The sequence below is a fragment of the Xenia sp. Carnegie-2017 genome, unplaced genomic scaffold (assembly GCF_021976095.1).
Source record: "Xenia sp. Carnegie-2017 unplaced genomic scaffold, XeniaSp_v1 HiC_scaffold_3, whole genome shotgun sequence".
NCBI lineage: Eukaryota > Metazoa > Cnidaria > Anthozoa > Malacalcyonacea > Xeniidae > Xenia > Xenia sp. Carnegie-2017.
In genome coordinates this window covers 3572443-3591741 of record NW_025813493.1, presented here as the reverse complement: position 1 = coordinate 3591741, position 19299 = coordinate 3572443, and the positions used below count along the sequence as shown (strand labels likewise).

The 19299-nt window shown below is 37.0% G+C and overlaps 1 protein-coding gene and 1 non-coding gene across 3 annotated transcripts; one reads left to right on the top strand and one right to left on the bottom strand.

Moving 5' to 3' along the window:
• Nucleotides 1-1301: 1301 nt before the first annotated feature.
• LOC124454579 (zinc finger protein 143-like) lies at nt 1302-18544 on the top strand. Of its 2 annotated transcripts, none has more exons than XM_047005351.1 (13): nt 1302-1371; nt 3208-3282; nt 3893-4017; nt 5619-5691; nt 5813-6010; nt 6729-6952; nt 8071-8331; nt 8775-8976; nt 9148-9327; nt 9925-10128; nt 14011-14237; nt 15366-15717; nt 18267-18544. In XM_047005351.1, the coding sequence occupies exons 1-13, from the start codon at nt 1311-1313 to the stop codon at nt 18392-18394; spliced, it is 2310 nt and encodes a 769-aa protein (XP_046861307.1). In that variant the 5' UTR covers nt 1302-1310; the 3' UTR covers nt 18395-18544. The 2 variants fall into 2 exon arrangements, with proteins under 2 accessions (XP_046861307.1, XP_046861308.1); XM_047005352.1 differs by lacking the exon at nt 1302-1371 and adding an exon at nt 2995-3022.
• On the bottom strand, nt 11676-11747 carry Trnat-agu. The gene has a single exon. It is a non-coding gene; the product is annotated as a tRNA-Thr (tRNA).
• Nucleotides 18545-19299: the final 755 nt, after the last annotated feature.

Sequence of the window (19299 nt, the reverse complement as noted above, 5' to 3'; positions counted from 1 at the left end):
ATTTCCGGTCTTTTTTTTGGTAATTTGCATTTGCAAATTGAGCATTCTCTATCTGTCTATTCTCAAATTGTGTGTGATAGCAACAACACTCAAAAAAATGACTTTTTGTAATTTTAGCAAACCGAGTTTTGCAACTCGATAAAGGTAGATGATTATACGATAGTGATACGAATATAATCAAGGAGGTATTTTTTAAGTTAATCATTTATCTCGAAAGAAGACTGATAAAACGCAGCAAACTTCGTCCTTCGTTAGCAGCTGATAAAGTATCAGCTGTCTGCTGTGTGTCAAATATAACGTCCAACTGACTGTTTTATGTTTTACTGGATTGCTCTTTATGTGACTCGTTTTTGTGCATTAATTACACCGATCTCATTTTGAAGATTTCCAGTTTTGGAGTCTCAGATGCTAAAATATCAGCGCGTAGCTTGCTGGCAAAGTTGGTCCTGCTACTCAATTTTTTGTGTGTTCACTCACTGTACAAAAAGTAGATTTCTAGAGAAATGAATAATGTTAATGGTCTGAAATTTACATTACATAAAACTTGCGAGTTGGCTGGCTTTGCTACTAATAACAGGGGCGGATCTAGGGGTAGGCAAAATAGGCAAGTGCCTGTGGTAAATATGTGAAATAAATATAGTTCGACTTTTGCTTTGGAAGAATCGCAGTCCAATTATCTAACTTTTATTTCCAATCATATTCCAAATAAATGACGAAATCTTCACACGTTTCGTAGCCCAGATGTGTATGATTGTCTACAAAGCTCTGTGTCGTTAGGCAAAGCAGCCATTTTGCCTAAGTCGAGACGGTGTTGTAGACATTTGATTGGTTGATAGGATTTGCCTAGGCAAAATAAATTTGCCTATATTGACATCATTTGTAGATATTATGATTGGGCAATGTTTTGCAATTTTATGCTTTCATAATAATAAATATGACTAAAACCACCTAGCAATAGTTTGTGCTTAAATTTTATGTTTCACTTGCAAAACATATTTACAAATTAATAAAATTACAGCCCTGTCAGTCCTGTGAATCATACGCAAAGCATAGACCCAAACGGAATCATCTTGTCATTGACATATTGACCATGATTCGCTATTGCATTTTGTTGATTTCGAACCCTATTCCCGCTAGGATTCATGATTATGGATCCGTTGACACGCAAGTTGTCGACTTTATACATGACCTTTGATGACCTATTTGTTAGATAAGAAAATGGACCAATCATAGACAAGAACTAGATGGCAGCTTTGAATAAATTATAGAATCTCGTGACGTTGTCACTTGATGTTGTCTGATGGCGTCGTATGTCCTTCTTCCCGTGGTTCATCACTAAACAACCAGCGTGCCTTGCGAAATATATTCAAGGTAAGCAGTGAATATCGGTCAACACGATGACTCAAGGGAAGGATTACTCTTTTTCTTCTCGTGTTGCTTGCTTTGTGTGTCTCTGTGCGACAAGAAAGATAATTCCACTCCTACAATTGCGTTATAAGTTTGAAGCGCCATTTACAATTACTGTTTTTCGTATTCAGAGTGAAAGTGTGGGGTGGTAATGTTCCTTCGTGAGCTGTAATACTGACAATAGAGTTCATGAATTACATGTTCAAAATACTAAAATTGTTTTGATGTCCGTAAAATAAGCAGTTCCGATCTTCGTGTTCGCTTGGCTTGTGGATTTGCTTTGAATGTTGCTGTTAGAGTTTTGGTCTTGAAAATATTGATATAAGACTTAAGCTTTAATGTACGCCAACTGTCTCTTTAGATAGTAAAGCAATGAATTCCCAGTCCATAAGCATCCATAAATTTATTTTCTATTATATTAGATTGTATTTGTATCTACAAATTTTCCCTTAGTGCATTACTAATGATCCATTAGTGATGTGAAATTGTAAATACTTAATAGATATAGCTACATTTTGATTCCCTTATATTGTGTAAGTTAGGAAAATATGTCAGGTTTCATTTATGGCCACACACTTGCATTTTTGAACTCGTTTGTAAAGTTTGCAGGGTTTTTATGAACATAAACATCCTTCCATGTATTAACTATGTTCTTACATACATAACTTCTTGTATACATTTATGTGTTTATTTTGTAAGTTCTAAGAAATGGGTTAGTGGCAAAGTGACAGCTGAAGTATTTGTTGATAGCACACTATGCAATACTCATTATGCATCATTAATGTAGGAAGTGTTATACTCTTAGGCACAGTCACAGAATTATACCTTACACTATTATTTCAGTCATTACCAGTACTCTTTCTGAAATTCAAACTCCGTAAAATTGAATATTGAGTTGCCTTTAACTTCGCCACCTGAGCAAAAATGCATAAAATGCTCACAAATCTTTAAGAGATATGTTTTATAAGTGCTTATTCTGATGTCATAACTATTTTACTGATGTGTTATACCGCACAACATGCTTTGTGATTTGATAAATTGCTATAATTTCATTTTCTGTTTAATTTTTAGCCATGTTATTTTAGTTTGATTTAAATTTGACTTTCAATGTTATATTTCAGTCCTGTTATTGTCTGGAGAATGTTGGCGTGCTTACCGACTAAAACATAAACCTAGTTATTATTAGGATTTGAAATATGACTCAATTTGTGGCAATTTTCAGAAATAGAATGCATATCATTTCTATTAATTGTTTGTCAAAATAATACAGCAAATCAGTTTTATTCCAAGCCACAACACCCACTTTTGAAATAACAGAATAGCATTCATAAAACATGTATGTGCAGTGTTATAACCATTTTATCCCTGGTTTATTTTTTTGTTTATTCCAAATATTCTGTATAGTATGTTATTTTGTCCTGTGAAAAGGGGGTATACATGGCTATCTCATTCTTTATATTGCTTTAACTTTGGAACATAGACATTGGAGTATTCTAGTCTAGAAAGAGAAAAATATTGACAGTTTAGTTGAGAGGGGCTAAGATTAGTTTAATATCATTTATTCTTAAACATTTATTCATATTCTAGTTGCCGAGGTTGTAGTGAGTTTTAGAAGGTGAGCTGTTTCTGTTGAAGTTGTACATGACCAGTAGAATTCACTGTCTTATTTCTTTGTGGTAGCTACTATAACTTTGTATTAAATGGTAACATGTTTTGAATAATGTTGTTCTAAATAAATAATTTGCAAAATGGTGAAATATCAATTGTTCGTAGTTGTTATATTTTGAATTTTATTTTCAGATATCAAAATGGATAATGATGCAGAGTTAGACTCTACTGTTGAAAGCTCCGAACATGATATTGTTAAATCAAGTGGTAAGTCCGAAACACACAGTAAACACACAGTTTTGAAACAGCTTGAAGATTATGGGAGATCTGGTGTTTTACCCTGACAAAAACTGACTTTAACTATGACAGTTTTGTAATGTCAGTCACATAACATCAGTCAAATTGTTTTCGTTGCTGCACCCCTCCTTGCCTTAGAAAGTGAGTTTCTGTGTAAAAATTTATTATATTAATAGATGTTATGAATTTGATAAACTATATTTAAAAGGTCTTGTCCATTTTCTGTAACATCAGTCACAGCCACTTCGATGTCGAAGACAGTAGAAAAACTTAAATTTAGTTCAGTTTGATATAGACAACAGATACAGGGTATAGTAAGTAAACTTTCATAAAAAAAATGGAAAGGTGAAATATTATAGCAAAGAATTAATAAAGGTTTTCGCGTCAACAAATCCTTCAAATGTAACGTCAGTCACGTGGAGTTGCCCACAGTTGATGAAATAAAGTGATATGGCAAAAATTGCGACACGATAAAAGTTTTAAGTTGGTACCAGAACGTAAAACTCACCCCCCTATTTTTTATCGGGGGGGTTGTGTGGACATTCTAACGTTATTCTTTTTCAAAATTTGCGTTATCTAGGTCAGGAAGTAATTGGGTTATTTTTGGCTCCACAGCAAGTGTTCTCGTCATCTTCTGATAGTAACGATTTTCATTCTGGTCATAATAATGGAGTCACGGTACTAACAGACACAGGGAACCTAGATGTAAGTAACGAATACACCAGAAGTAATAAAGTAAATGGTTTGAACCCGGGAGTATCGTTACATGTTTGTAAATGTCGATCGTCCAGGTTGGTATAGTCCTGAGAAGGACTGTTTTTGTTGTTGTTGACTGACGTTTCGACAACCTTAGCGGTAGTCATCTTTAGAGTCAAATGAGGAGTAAACGTCAGGTTAGCCGTATTTGTTATCTGGTTCTTACCTCATTGTATTGTGTGTACAGGAAATGTGTATTGTCATTGTGAATTAGTGTGAAGTGAATATTTTATTTTTAGTTGTGATGTGTGATTTAGGTGTGATGTTTTTAGTTGTAATGTGTGGGTGTCAATTGTGTATTGTCATTGTGAATTAGTGTGAAGTGTAATGTTTTTAGTTGATCGTTTGTTTGTATTGTGAATAAGTCGTTTGTAAGGTGCCGGTAATTGCTGTGATCTGTTCAGGGGGGTTTGTTCCAAGTTGGTATACCAACTTTCTAATGTAAGCCGTTGTCTATAGTCAGTACTGTATGTAATGCATTTTGCCGAGTCCCAGTCAATGTTGTGCTTTGTGATTCGGTGATGTTTGGCAATGTGATTAGTTTTGTCTTGTTTCTTAGTAGCTCGTTTGTGTTCAGTAAGTCTTATGTTTAAGTTCCTGCCAGTTTCCCCGATATAGGAGGCGTGGCAATCGGAGCAGTTTATTTTGTGAACTGCACCTTGTCGTTCGTTGGCTTGTTCTTTGTCCTTTATGTTCGTTAGTACTTGTCGTAACGTTGTGATTGGTTTATGTGCGACACGTATGTTGTATGGTCGTAAGATACGCGAGATAGTCTCAGACGTACCTTAGATGTAAGGTATCGTTGCTGTTGTCACTGAGTTGTTCGTTTCGTTGGGTTCGTTGAGTTTGTAAGTGTTGCGTTTGATAAAGTCAGAGTTGTTGTTGTTTTTTTCAAAAACACGTATGAGATTGTTGTTTTCGTTTTGTAGAGCGTCCGGTGAATCACATATGATTTGTGCACGTCTTGTTAATGTTCTGATTTTGGTGGCTTTGTGTGATGTAGGGTTGTAAGATGATTGGTCTAGTAGTCGGTCAGTATGTGTTGGCTTGCGATAAACTGTTTTCGTAGTTTTTGATTGTCGTGTTTTACCAAACAGTCGAGAAAAGGAAGAGTTCCGTTTTCTTCGACATCTTTGGTAAATTGTATGTGGCTGTTCTGTTTGTTGATGTGAGTGTGAAAGTCATCAATGTCGTCTGCATGTAGTGCTGTGATTGTGTCATCTACGAAGCGAAACCAAAAAGGTAATGCATGTTTGTAAGTCGTGAGTGCCCGTTCCTCTATAGATTGCATTACAATTTCAGCAACTACAACAGAAACGGGCGAGCCCATTGCTGTCCCATGTAATTGTTTGTAGAGGTTCAAAAAGCTTAAGTAGTGCTTGAAGCTTTCTACATTTCAACTGCATTGAATGCCAGCTGCTTGAAGAACGTAGCCAAAAGATCTTTTTTCATAGAAAATATTTGTATATTGACTTATTTTTATTTATTCTAATGTTTGTAATCTTTACATTATTCAAGAGAACGTTCATTGAATTTTTTGCATCATATAGACGGCTGCTGAGCCATCCTCGCTAAACACTTCCGGAGCCGACGTCATGTTGGATGACGACACGTCTGAAAACCGTAAGTCATGTGACTCCATTTAAAGATAAAAATTTGTTATGTCTCTCTTTGTATCCTTCTTTCCCTATTTTGTATGAAATTTTATAGATTGCTAGGAAAAATATTGTAATTTGTGTTTCAGCTCTTGATAGCAACCATGTGTCCAATGATTACTCAAATTCTGATCACCATGACAACCTTACGGCTAACGACCTCGTATCTTCGACCGTAGCTGTTGTCACTTCAGATCCAGGCACGGTGTATTTAGATCAGAGTGGTGTGGCTTTGGCTGAACTCTTACCTGGAAGTGTTAGTTTGCCTCCCTCTGGTTCTGGTGAAGGTACTATGATTTGTATTTTGTTCTTTAGCGTCAGGAAATATAATAACAATTTAAACGACAGAACTAGCGTAGTTTCATTGGTTAGGAGATATGCTTTGCTGAAGCAAATAAGATTTTGTGTGAAACAAATAAAATAATTAATTAATAAATAATTAATAGCTTTATCCCAATCGTCATTAAGTAAAACTACAATTCTAACACCAAACATGTATAGGAACATTGTTTTTGATTTTAAATAGACTGACTGTCATCCCCTCTCACGGGGATGTATTTAGGAGAGGGGGGGCGGAGGAATGGGCACCACTCCTAGCTTTGCCTGATTGGTTGCAGAAAAGGGTGGCCAATTTCCCCCTAGATGAATTTAAGAGAGGGGTGCGGAGGAATGTGCATCGCGTCTAGCCTTGGTTAAATGGGTTGCAGTAGAGCGGCCAATTTCCCTACCAAATGCTAGCATACCAAACAATTTAATTAAGTAAAATCTGTTGTGATTTGCGTTTAATCCAGCACACTATCAAAAATCTCCAAATCATAATAAAAGGGGAACAGAATTTAGCACTATAAGTCTGACACGGCATGACAACAAGTAGCAACGAAATTTGCGTAATGATCTAATCCAATCTTGAGTAACCATCTCCTCCCCCCTCCCCCCCCCAAAAAAAAAACAACTGTCGCCAATCCATTCCTTCTTTCTCCAATCGTCCATCTTTTTTTTAAACAGCTACTTTTGTACACCATGCAAACGGAGGCAATGTTGTCATAGCAACAGAGTCTGCTTCATATGATGGTATTGCTATGGCAACAATATCACACACGTCACCTACGGATCAACAAATTGCAGCTTTGTCTCAGTTTACTTCAAACATGGATACTCAACACGTGACTAATCACGATCATCACGCCACCTTATATGTCCTTGAAGATCCCTCTCATGAGCATCATCACGTAAGCCATTTTGTTGCATAACAGAGTAGCGAGAGACGTGCTATAAAATAAACCACCTAGTATAGACGTTTCGTCTTTACTAAGGACCACAGTATAGGGAATATACAGTAGATCCACTTCTTGTGCGACTGGCAGTGGTGTATTTAATTAGATTACTGGCTGCCGTTGCCTGTTACATCATTTCTATTTGTCAGAAAAAGCAACTGACAGGCTGCCTCTAGGGTAATCACATGCGTAAAAAGATAGGCGTGGTGCGAAAAAAATTCAATGGAGCGGCCCTACTGTATATTCACTCTACTGCGCGCAAGACATTTCCGGACAGTTATCAATGGAGAGGTCGTTGGCTTCGTTCGAGGAGGAAATCTGCCTTCGAACTCTCCATTCAATAAGTAACAGGGTTCGTACAGGTGCTTAAAAACCTGCAAAGTCCCTGAAAACAATTGATAATCCAGACGTGGAAAACCTGAAAAAGTGCTTGCGGTTCTTGAAAGTCCTTGAAAATCAGAATTATTTGTTCTTTTGTGTTGGCAATACAGCCTAAATACGGGTTATTGTTTATCATGTAAAAAGTTTCATGAAATGACGATCGCAAAAGCTGTAATAAGATTGGATTTTTAACCCCCATATGATAAAGCCATAAGATTGGGCTTATAACTTATGTAATGTTGCGGATACGTGTTAAGTAGTTTTTTGAAAGAAGCGTGTTTTTTGCGTGAGTTGTCACGATAGTCTCTGATTTTTTATTAATTTGGTCCTTGACCGTCCTGGTCTTTTCCTGGACTTTTCAGGCTGACGGATGTGTTCACACGATCTGTTTTTAGGATCCGAAAAAATCGGATCGTGTGAACAGGTCTTTAAACGTGTTTCACATCAGCATTGTGTAAAACATTTTTTGCTCAGAAATAGTGTTAAACTCCAACAAAACATATGTATGGCTTTACTCTATTCATATGACATTATTATGCTATATGAGTTTTCTGCAAATTCCTCGTTACATTCCCAGAAATTTTCAATGTTTATGTTTGCGTGTTTGTGTTGCATTTGAAAAGAATTCTGCTAATTTACTCAATCAATCTGATCGCAGCATAGTGTATGTAGAATATTTGTTATACTTTCAGGACAGCGGCTCGTTGATAAAAAAGTCGTTTCCTTGCGCAGTTGTTGGTTGTTCAAAACAATTCTCGACTCCGTACCGTCTCAAGGCTCACATTCGCAGTCACACAGGAGATATGTTTGAATGTGACTCACAAGGATGTGATAAAGCTTTTATCACTCAAAGTGATCTCAATAAACACATCAAAACACATTCGGGAATGAAGCCGTTCCAATGTCAACATAATGGATGTGGAAAAGTTTATACTACAGCTCATCACCTCAAGGTAATAATATTTGCATGTTTGCAGCATATAAAAAACTTACGAGTGCATGTTTCGCCGTAATTGCACGAGAAGCTATACAATATTAAGAAACAGAAAGCATTTTCCGAGTTTCTATAGAAACACGAGAGAAAGTTGGGTGAAACGAGAAGTTGCGTGGCAAACACGAAGTGCGCGTGTTTTTACTTCTATTTGTTATTCTTGAATTTTAAAAGATCGCCATGTTTGTTTTTCAATTGAAAAGAAGTTTGATCGGCTTTAACTGCTTTTCAGCCAGTCAATAAACCGCATTTAACGGCGAAATTACACTGTTCTACAGTACAGTTATAGCTTTTCAACAGTGCAGCTACACTCTTTCAGAGTGTGACTAAACATTATTTGTGTGACGATGTTCACAGAATGTGATAAGACATATTGTTCAAAGATTTCCTTTTTTCCCCATCCAGGTTCATGAGAGATCTCATAGTGGAGAAAAACCTTATAAGTGTACCTACCCTCATTGTAACAAAGCGTTTGCCACAGGATATGGCTTAAAAAGTCATACAAGAACACATACTGGCGAAAAGCCATACAGTTGTCCTGAACCTCAGTGCAATAAAGCATTTAAAACGTCTGGAGATTTACAGAAACACATTAGAACACACACAGGTAAGACTGAGCAATCTCCGATGTTTTCGTAGGGAAGAGAATGCATTTGTTTAAACAATATAAAACAACAGTAAAGAAGCTACGTTTTCTCGTATTTATGATTGTGTGTAGTACATTAGCATGAATGGTAGGAATTTTTCATCTTTATCTAACCCGGAGTTCTCTCTTCAGGTGAAAGACCTTTCAAATGTCTTTACGAATCTTGTAATCGTTCTTTCACGACATCCAACATACGAAAGGTTCACATGCGAACACATACTGGAGAGAGACCTTATGTTTGTGAATATGAAGGATGTAAGAAGTCGTTTGCAAGTGCTACAAACTATAAGAATCACACAAGAATACATACAGGTACGTTCTATTAAAGGTTTCTTCCATCTGGCTCTAGCCAACCTGTTTTAATTTGAGAGACGGAGGGGGGGCAAAATGTAGCAGGATCCAAAATTACTGCAATGTTATTTTAATGTATCAGGTGAGAGGATGAAAAAAGTCTATCTCGGAATGAAAAAACGTTGTCAAAATCATACCGTAAAATTTCTGAATTGATGGAATTATTTGACAATGTGTTCTTTCAAAAGAAAAACCACAAATTATTTCTATCGTCGACGGTGAACTTGTGCGTCACTTGCTTATTTACATATACTTTTGTTGCTTACATTGCGACTATGGTCGACGAAGCAAGTTTTATCGAGTCATAAGTTGGAAGCTATAAATGTTTGCCTTTTTTAAGTTCAACATGGAATTGATCAAGTTCTTGTTATAACATCGTTTTCTCAGATTAGAATTTATTCTGATAACAACATTGACTAGGATATCGAATAAATCATCGCTTATGCGCAATTATTTATACACGAAAATTTAATTAACTTCGAGGTCAATGTGGTGATCCACGAGATTTATAGAGGCACGATGATAGCTGTATTGTAAACGATATTTACGATGGTTTAGGTGAAAGACCGTACGTTTGTCAAGTTGATGGTTGTAAAAAAAGCTTCACGGAGTACTCCAGTCTGTATAAACATCACGTGGTTCATACTCATAATAAACCATACACGTGTAATATATGTGATAAAACGTACAGACAGGCGTCTACATTGGCTTTACATAAGAGAACAACACATGGTGATTTATCTGGTGTCACAATGGCAGACGGTGAGAGTCTACTTATGTTTATTTAAAGCATTGCGCATGTCAAAACATACTCTTTTACTTACCACATCTACACTGACGCTAACATTAACATCAACATTATAGCTATACTTATTTACTGCATTTAGGCTAGCTACGTAAGCCAGAGACCTTACGATTAAGCGCCTGCAAAGGCAACGGCAACTCTAGGGGACTGGAACGGTCGCGCGGTTGACTTTGCCGTTTCCCGCTTAAATTTAACCTTACGGTTGCATGTGCTAAGACTTTTGTGTGTAAATAAAGATTCATTAAATTTTAATATGCCGAGTCTTAGGGAAATTACTGTTTTCGCTCATGCTTTGAACGCAATAGATGATGAAGAATTTGCTCTGCTATACGATGTAACTAAGGGCCTCTTTATATGGAGCCGCGTTACCCGGCTGAGCGAGTTACTCGCTCAACCGGGTTTGAAAAAGTGATCTGTTTATATGGCATCGGGTAACTCGGCTAGTACTTCCGTTCATTTGTCTTAAATGAAGTTTCGCAATGCTAACTTCGAGTAAAGGCGCGAGATTTTAAAAAGCCTCACAGTTTCGCAGCAAAAATGGAATGGGTGAATATAAAATTGAAAATTATGATATGTGTATGTTTTTGAATAATAATGGTGCAAGTACAAGGCTTAGTACGCATGCGTACCAACATAGCCAAGTTTCTCGCCTCGCCGAGTTACCCGGCAAATGCGTTTAGATGGAAAAATTCATCCCGCCTAGCCGGGTAACACGCTTACACAAACCGAGTTACCCGGCAAGGCGAGTTACTCGGATGTGTCATACAAACGATTCACCGGGAAATACATACATTTTATGCGACGAGTAACTCGCGAGTAACTCGCTCAGCCGGGTAACTCGGCTCCATATAAACAGGCCCTAAGCCCAAAAGCCCTAGGATACCGTTTTGGCGTCATGAAGACTTCGATTTAGATCGAATGACAGTTGATGAATGTGTAGCAGAATTTCGCTTCTTCCGAAATGATATTTACAACCTTGCTGAAATATTGGAATTGCCTGGGGAAATAAAATGCTATAATGGACTAAAAGTAGACAACATTGAGGGGCTATATGTATTTTTTTAAAGAGGTTTGCTTATCCGTGCACATATGTTGATAAGATTCATAGATTTGCAAGACCTTAACCTCAGTTGTGCATGATATCGAATCAAGTTCTGAACGTAATTCATGAATGATGGCATCATTTGCTCACTGATCTTAACCAGGCATGGTTGCAACCAGAAAATTTAGAGGAGTTTGCCACAGTTATACATTAAAAGGGTACAGCTCTTAACAATTGCTGGGAGTTCATCGACGGGACTGCTCGTCCTGTTGCACGACCAGGTCGATAGCAACGTACACTTTAAAATGAACGCAAGAAAGTTCATGCCATTAAGTTTCAATCCATTGCAACACCATCATGCATGCTAGCTAATCTTTATGGTCCATTTTATTCCAAAGCCATCATCAGAGAATACATATATATTAATCCTAACACAGTTTTAAAATGCACATAAAAAACATGTGACTTGGACGAGATTTGAACTCGCACCTTCGGGATACTAGTCCGCCGCTCTACCTGTTGAGCTACCAAGCCCACAGGGATTGGAGACGAGTCAAATCTCTTTTCAACTGCGTATGGACGAGAGATTCTCGCCACTATAGCAGTTTACTGGATGGCACCGTGTTTCGACTTTATTCGAAAGCCATCATCAGAGAATATATATATGTTAATCCTAGGATTAACATATATGTATTCTTTATGGTCCAGTCGAAGGAAAAAGGCATGATAGTGCAATGCTTTCCCAATCTGGTATTCTCAACATGTTACAGCAATGTTTATTAAACATGCAAGGGATATTTTATGCATATATGTTGATCCTGCATACCCTCTCAGACCACAATTACAGGGCCCTTTCCGAGGAGCTGTAGTTACAGAACAACAAAAACAATGGAACAAATCTATGAGTCAAGTGAGAATAGCTGTTGAATGGTTGTTTGGTGGCATTGTAAATTACTTCAAATTTTTGGACTTTAAAAAAAATTTGAAAGTACGTTTGAGTGCAGTTGGGTGCTCTTATAGAAAATGCAAAGGCATGCCTGTATGGCACAACAACAGCAAAATACTTTGGCATTGACCCACCCACTATACACAATTACTTCATGTAAATGATTAAAAAAAGGCCATTGTTCATAAGAAATTTTTTCAAAACAGAACATTAATAAATAGATTTAAATGCAAAAATTTAAACATTTGCACAATAGTTGTAAAATATGAAAGACAGCATGAAACTGCATATACTTTTTTACATATTTACTTTAAAAAACTGAAACAATTGGGATTTGTAAACAAGTTTACTTTGATCTGTTATCATCACAGCATAAACAAAAAGAGGAGGCTGTTCTCTGGTAATAGTCTATGTCATTGTTCATTTTCAAGAAGTTAACTTATTCAAAAGGGCCATCATGCATGAACTTTGCTCCTGCTGGTGCCTCATCAACTGCATGAATTGCTGTTGTTGAGTCCTTTGCAATTCGATAAGCTGATTCAGCACAGAATTATTTTGATTTTGGGCTACTTCCATTGCTTCTTTTCTAAGTTTCATGTCATTTTCTTTTAATTCACAATCTTTGGCAGTTTGCTGCTGCATTATTTCCAATTCCTTCTTCTTCAACTCAGCCTCTCTCTCACTTTTTTCTCTTAAATACAAAACCATGTCAGAACTACTACTGCGTTTTCTTTTGGCAGTTTTACCTCAGAATCAGTTAACTCGGATCTCTTGGGAGTTTCACCAAACGATTCAAGGGATTGCTGTCTCATTTCAGCTGCCTGACTGGCTTCATCTTTTCTTTTCTTTTCCTTTAATGCTCTTTCATGCTCCATATCAGCTTCATGAAACAATGTGATAATTTCATCCATGCCAAGATCTACTTCATTCTCCTGGCATGATTTCCACTTGCAAGATTTTCATCATGAATCTTCTTATGTTTCTTTTAAAGCACAGCATATCGATCACGTACAGACCTTTGAGTTACACGAAACGTTGGTGTTTCTAAAGAATTCAATGAAGTAGCTATCTTCATCCATGCTTCTCCTCTTTCAGGAGATGCTTTCTTACTGCTCCATGGTTGAATCAACAAAATTTCTCGTACAAATATCTGATCATGCAGCTCAGTCCATTTCATAGGAACACTAATTGAACAGAAAAATACGATTTCTTAGCAAAACAATGTAACCTCGAAGTATATTGCAGTTAAATAATTCATCCTTCAAAGACATAATAAAAATATAAACAGAAATACAAAAGCAAGTGAAGCTTTGACTTAACATGATATTTTAAAGCCTCAATACTTGCAAAATAGTAATAAATAACTAGTCTAAAATCAAAACAGTTTACCTTGATGTTGTTCTTTCAGAAGACTTCGATTGTTTGTGCAATTTATTAATGCCGTTCTCGCACAACGCAAATTAAAGAGAATGGCGTCGAGCACGCTTAGCCAGAACGGCACTATTTTAATCGGCGCATGCGTACACGTATTTACATCAACGTTGCCGTTCGCATTGCTGTCGGTAGAATTATATTCAACGCACGTATATTCATCATTAACTATAGATGAATGCTGGAGGTTGTTTTTTGTAAGAGGGGGGGGGGACTTACTGTCCACTCACTTCCCTTAGTACCGTTATATTTTGAGACGGCGGGACTCACTACTATAATACCGTTATACCGTTATCACGTACTTTCTGGCCATGTTTTTTATTTTTAAGGGGTCACTGGGCACTAACTACTATAATACCGTTATTACTTTCTGGCCATGTTTTTAAATTGCTTGATTTCAGTTTTGCTCTTCTATTTCAGGTCACGAAACTTATGTATCGAGTTCTGATGATCCTGATTTAAAACGACCTCGTCTTGAGTTCACGAGCACTGATAATGGACGTACATATTCCATGGTGATGTCATCAGACGATACGTCAGCAGTAGCGGCAATGCAAGCTATAAATTCGTCACTGAGTGATATGTCTGATGTAACAACTGGTCACATCACCATACCTGTTACCATAACAACTGATAGCCAACTTCAGGTTTGTAAAATGACGTAATTGTTTTTTATAGATTCTTGTAAAAAATGCAGGTTTGTAGAGTTATAAAATTGTTTCTTATTATTTCTTACTACATATTTTTGGTTTTTACTAGAGCATTAGCACAACTGATATTTATATGCTACTCACGCTGATGTAGCCATCCCGCATATTTAGTCCTTCTATGTTAATTTTTCTGTGTTCACTTTGAATGAAAAGAATAGATTTCCAAAGAAATTAATAATTATTATCATCTGAAATTTGCATACATAGCAGGACCAAAACTAGAGCGCTGGCTTGGACTAAAACCTACGGGCTATCTACATGACTACGTAAAACTGTCTGCAGGGCTGAAACTTGTGGGCTTGCTTCAAGACAAAACTGTCTGCAGGACTGAAACTTGCGGGCTTGCTACACGACTAAAACTGTCTGCAGGACTAAAACTTTGCGGGATTGCTACAGGACAAAAACTGTCTGCAGGACTAAAACTTGCGGGCTTGCTACAGGACTAAAGCTGTCTGCAGGACTAAAACTGTCTGTAGGACTGAAACTTGTGGGATTGCTTCAAGACTAAAACTGTCTGCAGGACTGAAACTTGCGGGCTTGCTACAGGACTAAAACTGTCTGCAGGACTAAAACTGTCTGTAGGACTAAAATTTGCGAGCTGGTTACGTCACTGGTACCATGAAATGTGAAACAATTTTGAAAGTTTTCTATCATTCCACCAGAAAACGTCATACATTGCCTTTGTTGTACTTCTTTCCTACTATATTTGTATTATACATCACAATATTTTTATCTATAATAAAACAGAGGCTTTGTCGAAGTGACAAATCTAAACATTGTCATGAAAATAGCAATTTGCCATTGTGATTAAAGAAGAATTTTAGAGTACCCGTAAGTTCTGAAAAACAATAGAATCTTCATTGCATGTTTTGTCATTTTTCGTAAGTCAGTGAAAGTTTTTACCTAAGTATCTAAAACGTTTTACCTAAGTATCTAAAACGTTTTACCTAAGTATCTAAAACGTTTTACCTAAGTATCTAAAACGTTTTTCCTAAGTATCTAAAACGTTTTACCTAAGTATCTAAAACGTTTTACCTAAGTATCTAAAACGTTTTACCTATACAGGGCGTTCCCGTGGTGATTACAGAGACCCCTCCGAGTAATATAATGCAGGAGCCTGGGAACGAAAATGATATGACATCACAATCTGTATCTCTTGTCACATCCGGTTATAGCTCCGTATCAAGATTTATTTCAACTGACAACGTGGCTTATGTATATGCCACAATTGGAACAGAAGGTGACGACACTCAAACGGAAGTGTCGTCATCAACTGATATTGATGCTAATTTTGATGCATCTGACAGTAAACAAGCGTATCAGGAGATAACGCAGACCATCGATACCGTAGACTCAGCTATAAAGATCGTCAAGAGCGTTAAACAGAATGAAATTCCCGAAAGTATAAGAGAACAAGGTATGTTGTAATCTATAATGTAGTCAACCTCATTGTTTCGTCACATATCATACTCCAAGCTCACTGTACGTACTACAGTTTGTTGTAATCTATAATGTAGTGAACCTCCTTGTTTCGTCACATATCATACTCCAAGCTCACTGTACGTACTACAGTATGTTGTAATCTATAATGTAGTGAACCTCCTTGTTTCGTCACATATCATACTCCAAGCTCACTGTACGTACTACAGTATGTTGTAATCTATAATGTAGTGAACCTCCTTGTTTCGTCACATATCATACTCCAAGTTCACTGTACGTACTACAGTATGTTGTAATCTATAATGTAGTCAACCTCCTTGTTTCGTCACATATCATACTCCAAGCTCACTGTACGTACTACAGTATGTTGTAATCTATAATGTAGTCAACCTCCTTGTTTCGTTGCATATCATACTCCAAGCTCACTGTACGTACTACAGTATGTTGTAATCTATAATGTAGTGAACCTCCTTGTTTCGTCACATATCATACTCCAAGCTCACTGTACGTACTACAGTTTGTTGTAATCTATAATGTAGTGAACCTCCTTGTTTCGTCGCATATCATACTCCAAGCTCACTGTACGTACTACAGTTTGTTGTAATCTATAATGTAGTGAACCTCCTTGTTTCGTCACATATCATACTCCAAGCTCACTGTACGTACTACAGTATGTTGTAATCTATAATGTAGTGAACCTCCTTGTTTCGTCACATATCATACTCCAAGCTCACTGTACGTACTACAGTTTGTTGTAATCTATAATGTAGTGAACCTCCTTGTTTCGTCGCATATCATACTCCAAGCTCACTGTACGTACTACAGTTTGTTGTAATCTATAATGTAGTCAACCTCCTTGTTTCGTCACATATCATACTCCAAGCTCACTGTACGTACTACAGTTTGTTGTAATCTATAATGTAGTGAACCTCCTTGTTTCGTCACATATCATACTCCAAGCTCACTGTACGTACTACAGTATGTTGTAATCTATATTGTAGTCAACCTCCTTGTTTCGTCACATATCATACTCCAAGCTCACTGTACGTACTACAGTATGTTGTAATCTATAATGTAGTGAACCTCCTTGTTTCGTCACATATCATACTCCAAGCTCACTGTACGTACTACAGTATGTTGTAATCTATAATGTAGTCAACCTCCTTGTTTCGTCACATATCATACTCCAAGCTCACTGTACGTACTACAGTTTGTTGTAATCTATAATGTAGTGAACCTCCTTGTTTCGTCACATATCATACTCCAAGCTCACTGTACGTACTACAGTATGTTGTAATCTATAATGTAGTGAACCTCCTTGTTTCGTCACATATCATACTCCAAGCTCACTGTACGTACTACAGTTTGTTGTAATCTATAATGTAGTGAACCTCCTTGTTTCGTCACATATCATACTCCAAGCTCACTGTACGTACTACAGTTTGTTGTAATCTATAATGTAGTCAACCTCCTTGTTTCGTCACATATCATACTCCAAGCTCACTGTACGTACTACAGTATGTTGTAATCTATAATGTAGTCAACCTCCTTGTTTCGTCACATATCATACTCCAAGCTCACTGTACGTACTACAGTATGTTGTAATCTATAATGTAGTCAACCTCCTTGTTTCGTCACATATCATACTCCAAGCTCACTGTACGTACTACAGTATGTTGTAATCTATAATGTAGTCAACCTCCTTGTTTCGTCACATATCATACTCCAAGCTCACTGTACGTACTACAGTATGTTGTAATCTATAATGTAGTGAACCTCCTTGTTTCGTCACATATCATACTCCAAGCTCACTGTACGTACTACAGTATGTTGTAATCTATATTGTAGTCAACCTCCTTGTTTCGTCACATATCATACTCCAAGCTCACTGTACGTACTACAGTATGTTGTAATCTATAATGTAGTGAACCTCCTTGTTTCGTCACATATCATACTCCAAGCTCACTGTACGTACTACAGTTTGTTGTAATCTATAATGTAGTGAACCTCCTTGTTTCGTCACATATCATACTCCAAGCTCACTGTACGTACTACAGTTTGTTGTAATCTATATTGTAGTGAACCTCCTTGTTTCGTCACATATCATACTCCAAGCTCACTGTACGTACTACAGTTTGTTGTAATCTATATTGTAGTGAACCTCCTTGTTTCGTCACATATCATACTCCAAGCTCACTGTACGTACTACAGTATGTTGTAATCTATAATGTAGTCAACCTCCTTGTTTCGTTGCATATCATACTCCAAGCTCACTGTACGTACTACAGTATGTTGTAATCTATAATGTAGTCAACCTCCTTGTTTCGTCGCATATCATACTCCAAGCTCACTGTACGTACTACAGTATGTTGTAATCTATAATGTAGTCAACCTCCTTGTTTCGTCACATATCATACTTCAAGCTCACTGTACGTACTACAGTTTTAAAAGCCTCATTTAACTTACTATAATTTTTAGGACTGTTGTTCGTTACATAAATTACTATTTGTCCATTATTCTCTTTAGTTCTGTCTGCAAATTTCCACGAAGATGAGACTGACACGTCACATGACAGTATTGACAAACACGATCGGTTAAACGACAGCATTGTTTCATCCACTATAACAGAGATCAGTGTTGGTAATATGCTGTGATGATGTAATGGTTTTCACGGTGTTTGGTGTGTCGATCTGGCAATGAATGAAGATAATGAATGATAATTTCTTCATTTTACACTTGCTTTAGGAAGTTGTAGAATTAATATTAATTTACGTAACTATTCATTGGTACGTTTTTACATGCAACCTTGCCCGTAACTCATGTCAGTGGTGACCTATCATAACCATTGAACTAAAATGCATGGAACGCTACCTGTTATACAAAACCCTAATAATTTTTTGAAGCCGTGATTTTACTCCACACACGCGAGATTTTACCCCAGACACGCGTGTGTAGTCATTCAATTATTACTCCGCGAGTGAATCTCGAAACATTACACACGCGTGTCTGGGGTAAAATCTCGCGTGTCTGGCGTAAGATATGGCTTCAATTATATGCGTTCCGTGTATTTTAGTTCAATGATCATACCTTCCCATCCAGTGCTTCCGCGAATTGGTGTCAAATTTCCCCTCTATCAGTCATTATACATGGTAAATGTTCACTTTACGCTTGTTTCATTATCGTGTATGACTAATGTTTGTGGTTTTTAGTCTATGAAATAAATGCGCTTGTTTTCTAGGATCTCGCTCAAATTTCATTGCTACATGGTTTTGCTTGATTTTCTTCTTTCGGATTTTAAAACTTGTTGCTTTTTGCCTGTTTGTGCTTGTGATAAAGTCGCTCGATTGACTTGAGGAAGACATTCTCGAAGCAAACGAAAAATTAACAAGGACATACGTACATAGAAGATTGTAAGGAGAACGACGATTAAAACTAAAACATGGTACTTTTATGGAAACAATATTTTCGAGAATTTCAGCCAATATTAAACATAAAAATACATTCTGCTCTGTGTGAACCTCTTTGGTATATTAAGGTCAATTCTTCGACTGTTAATCTA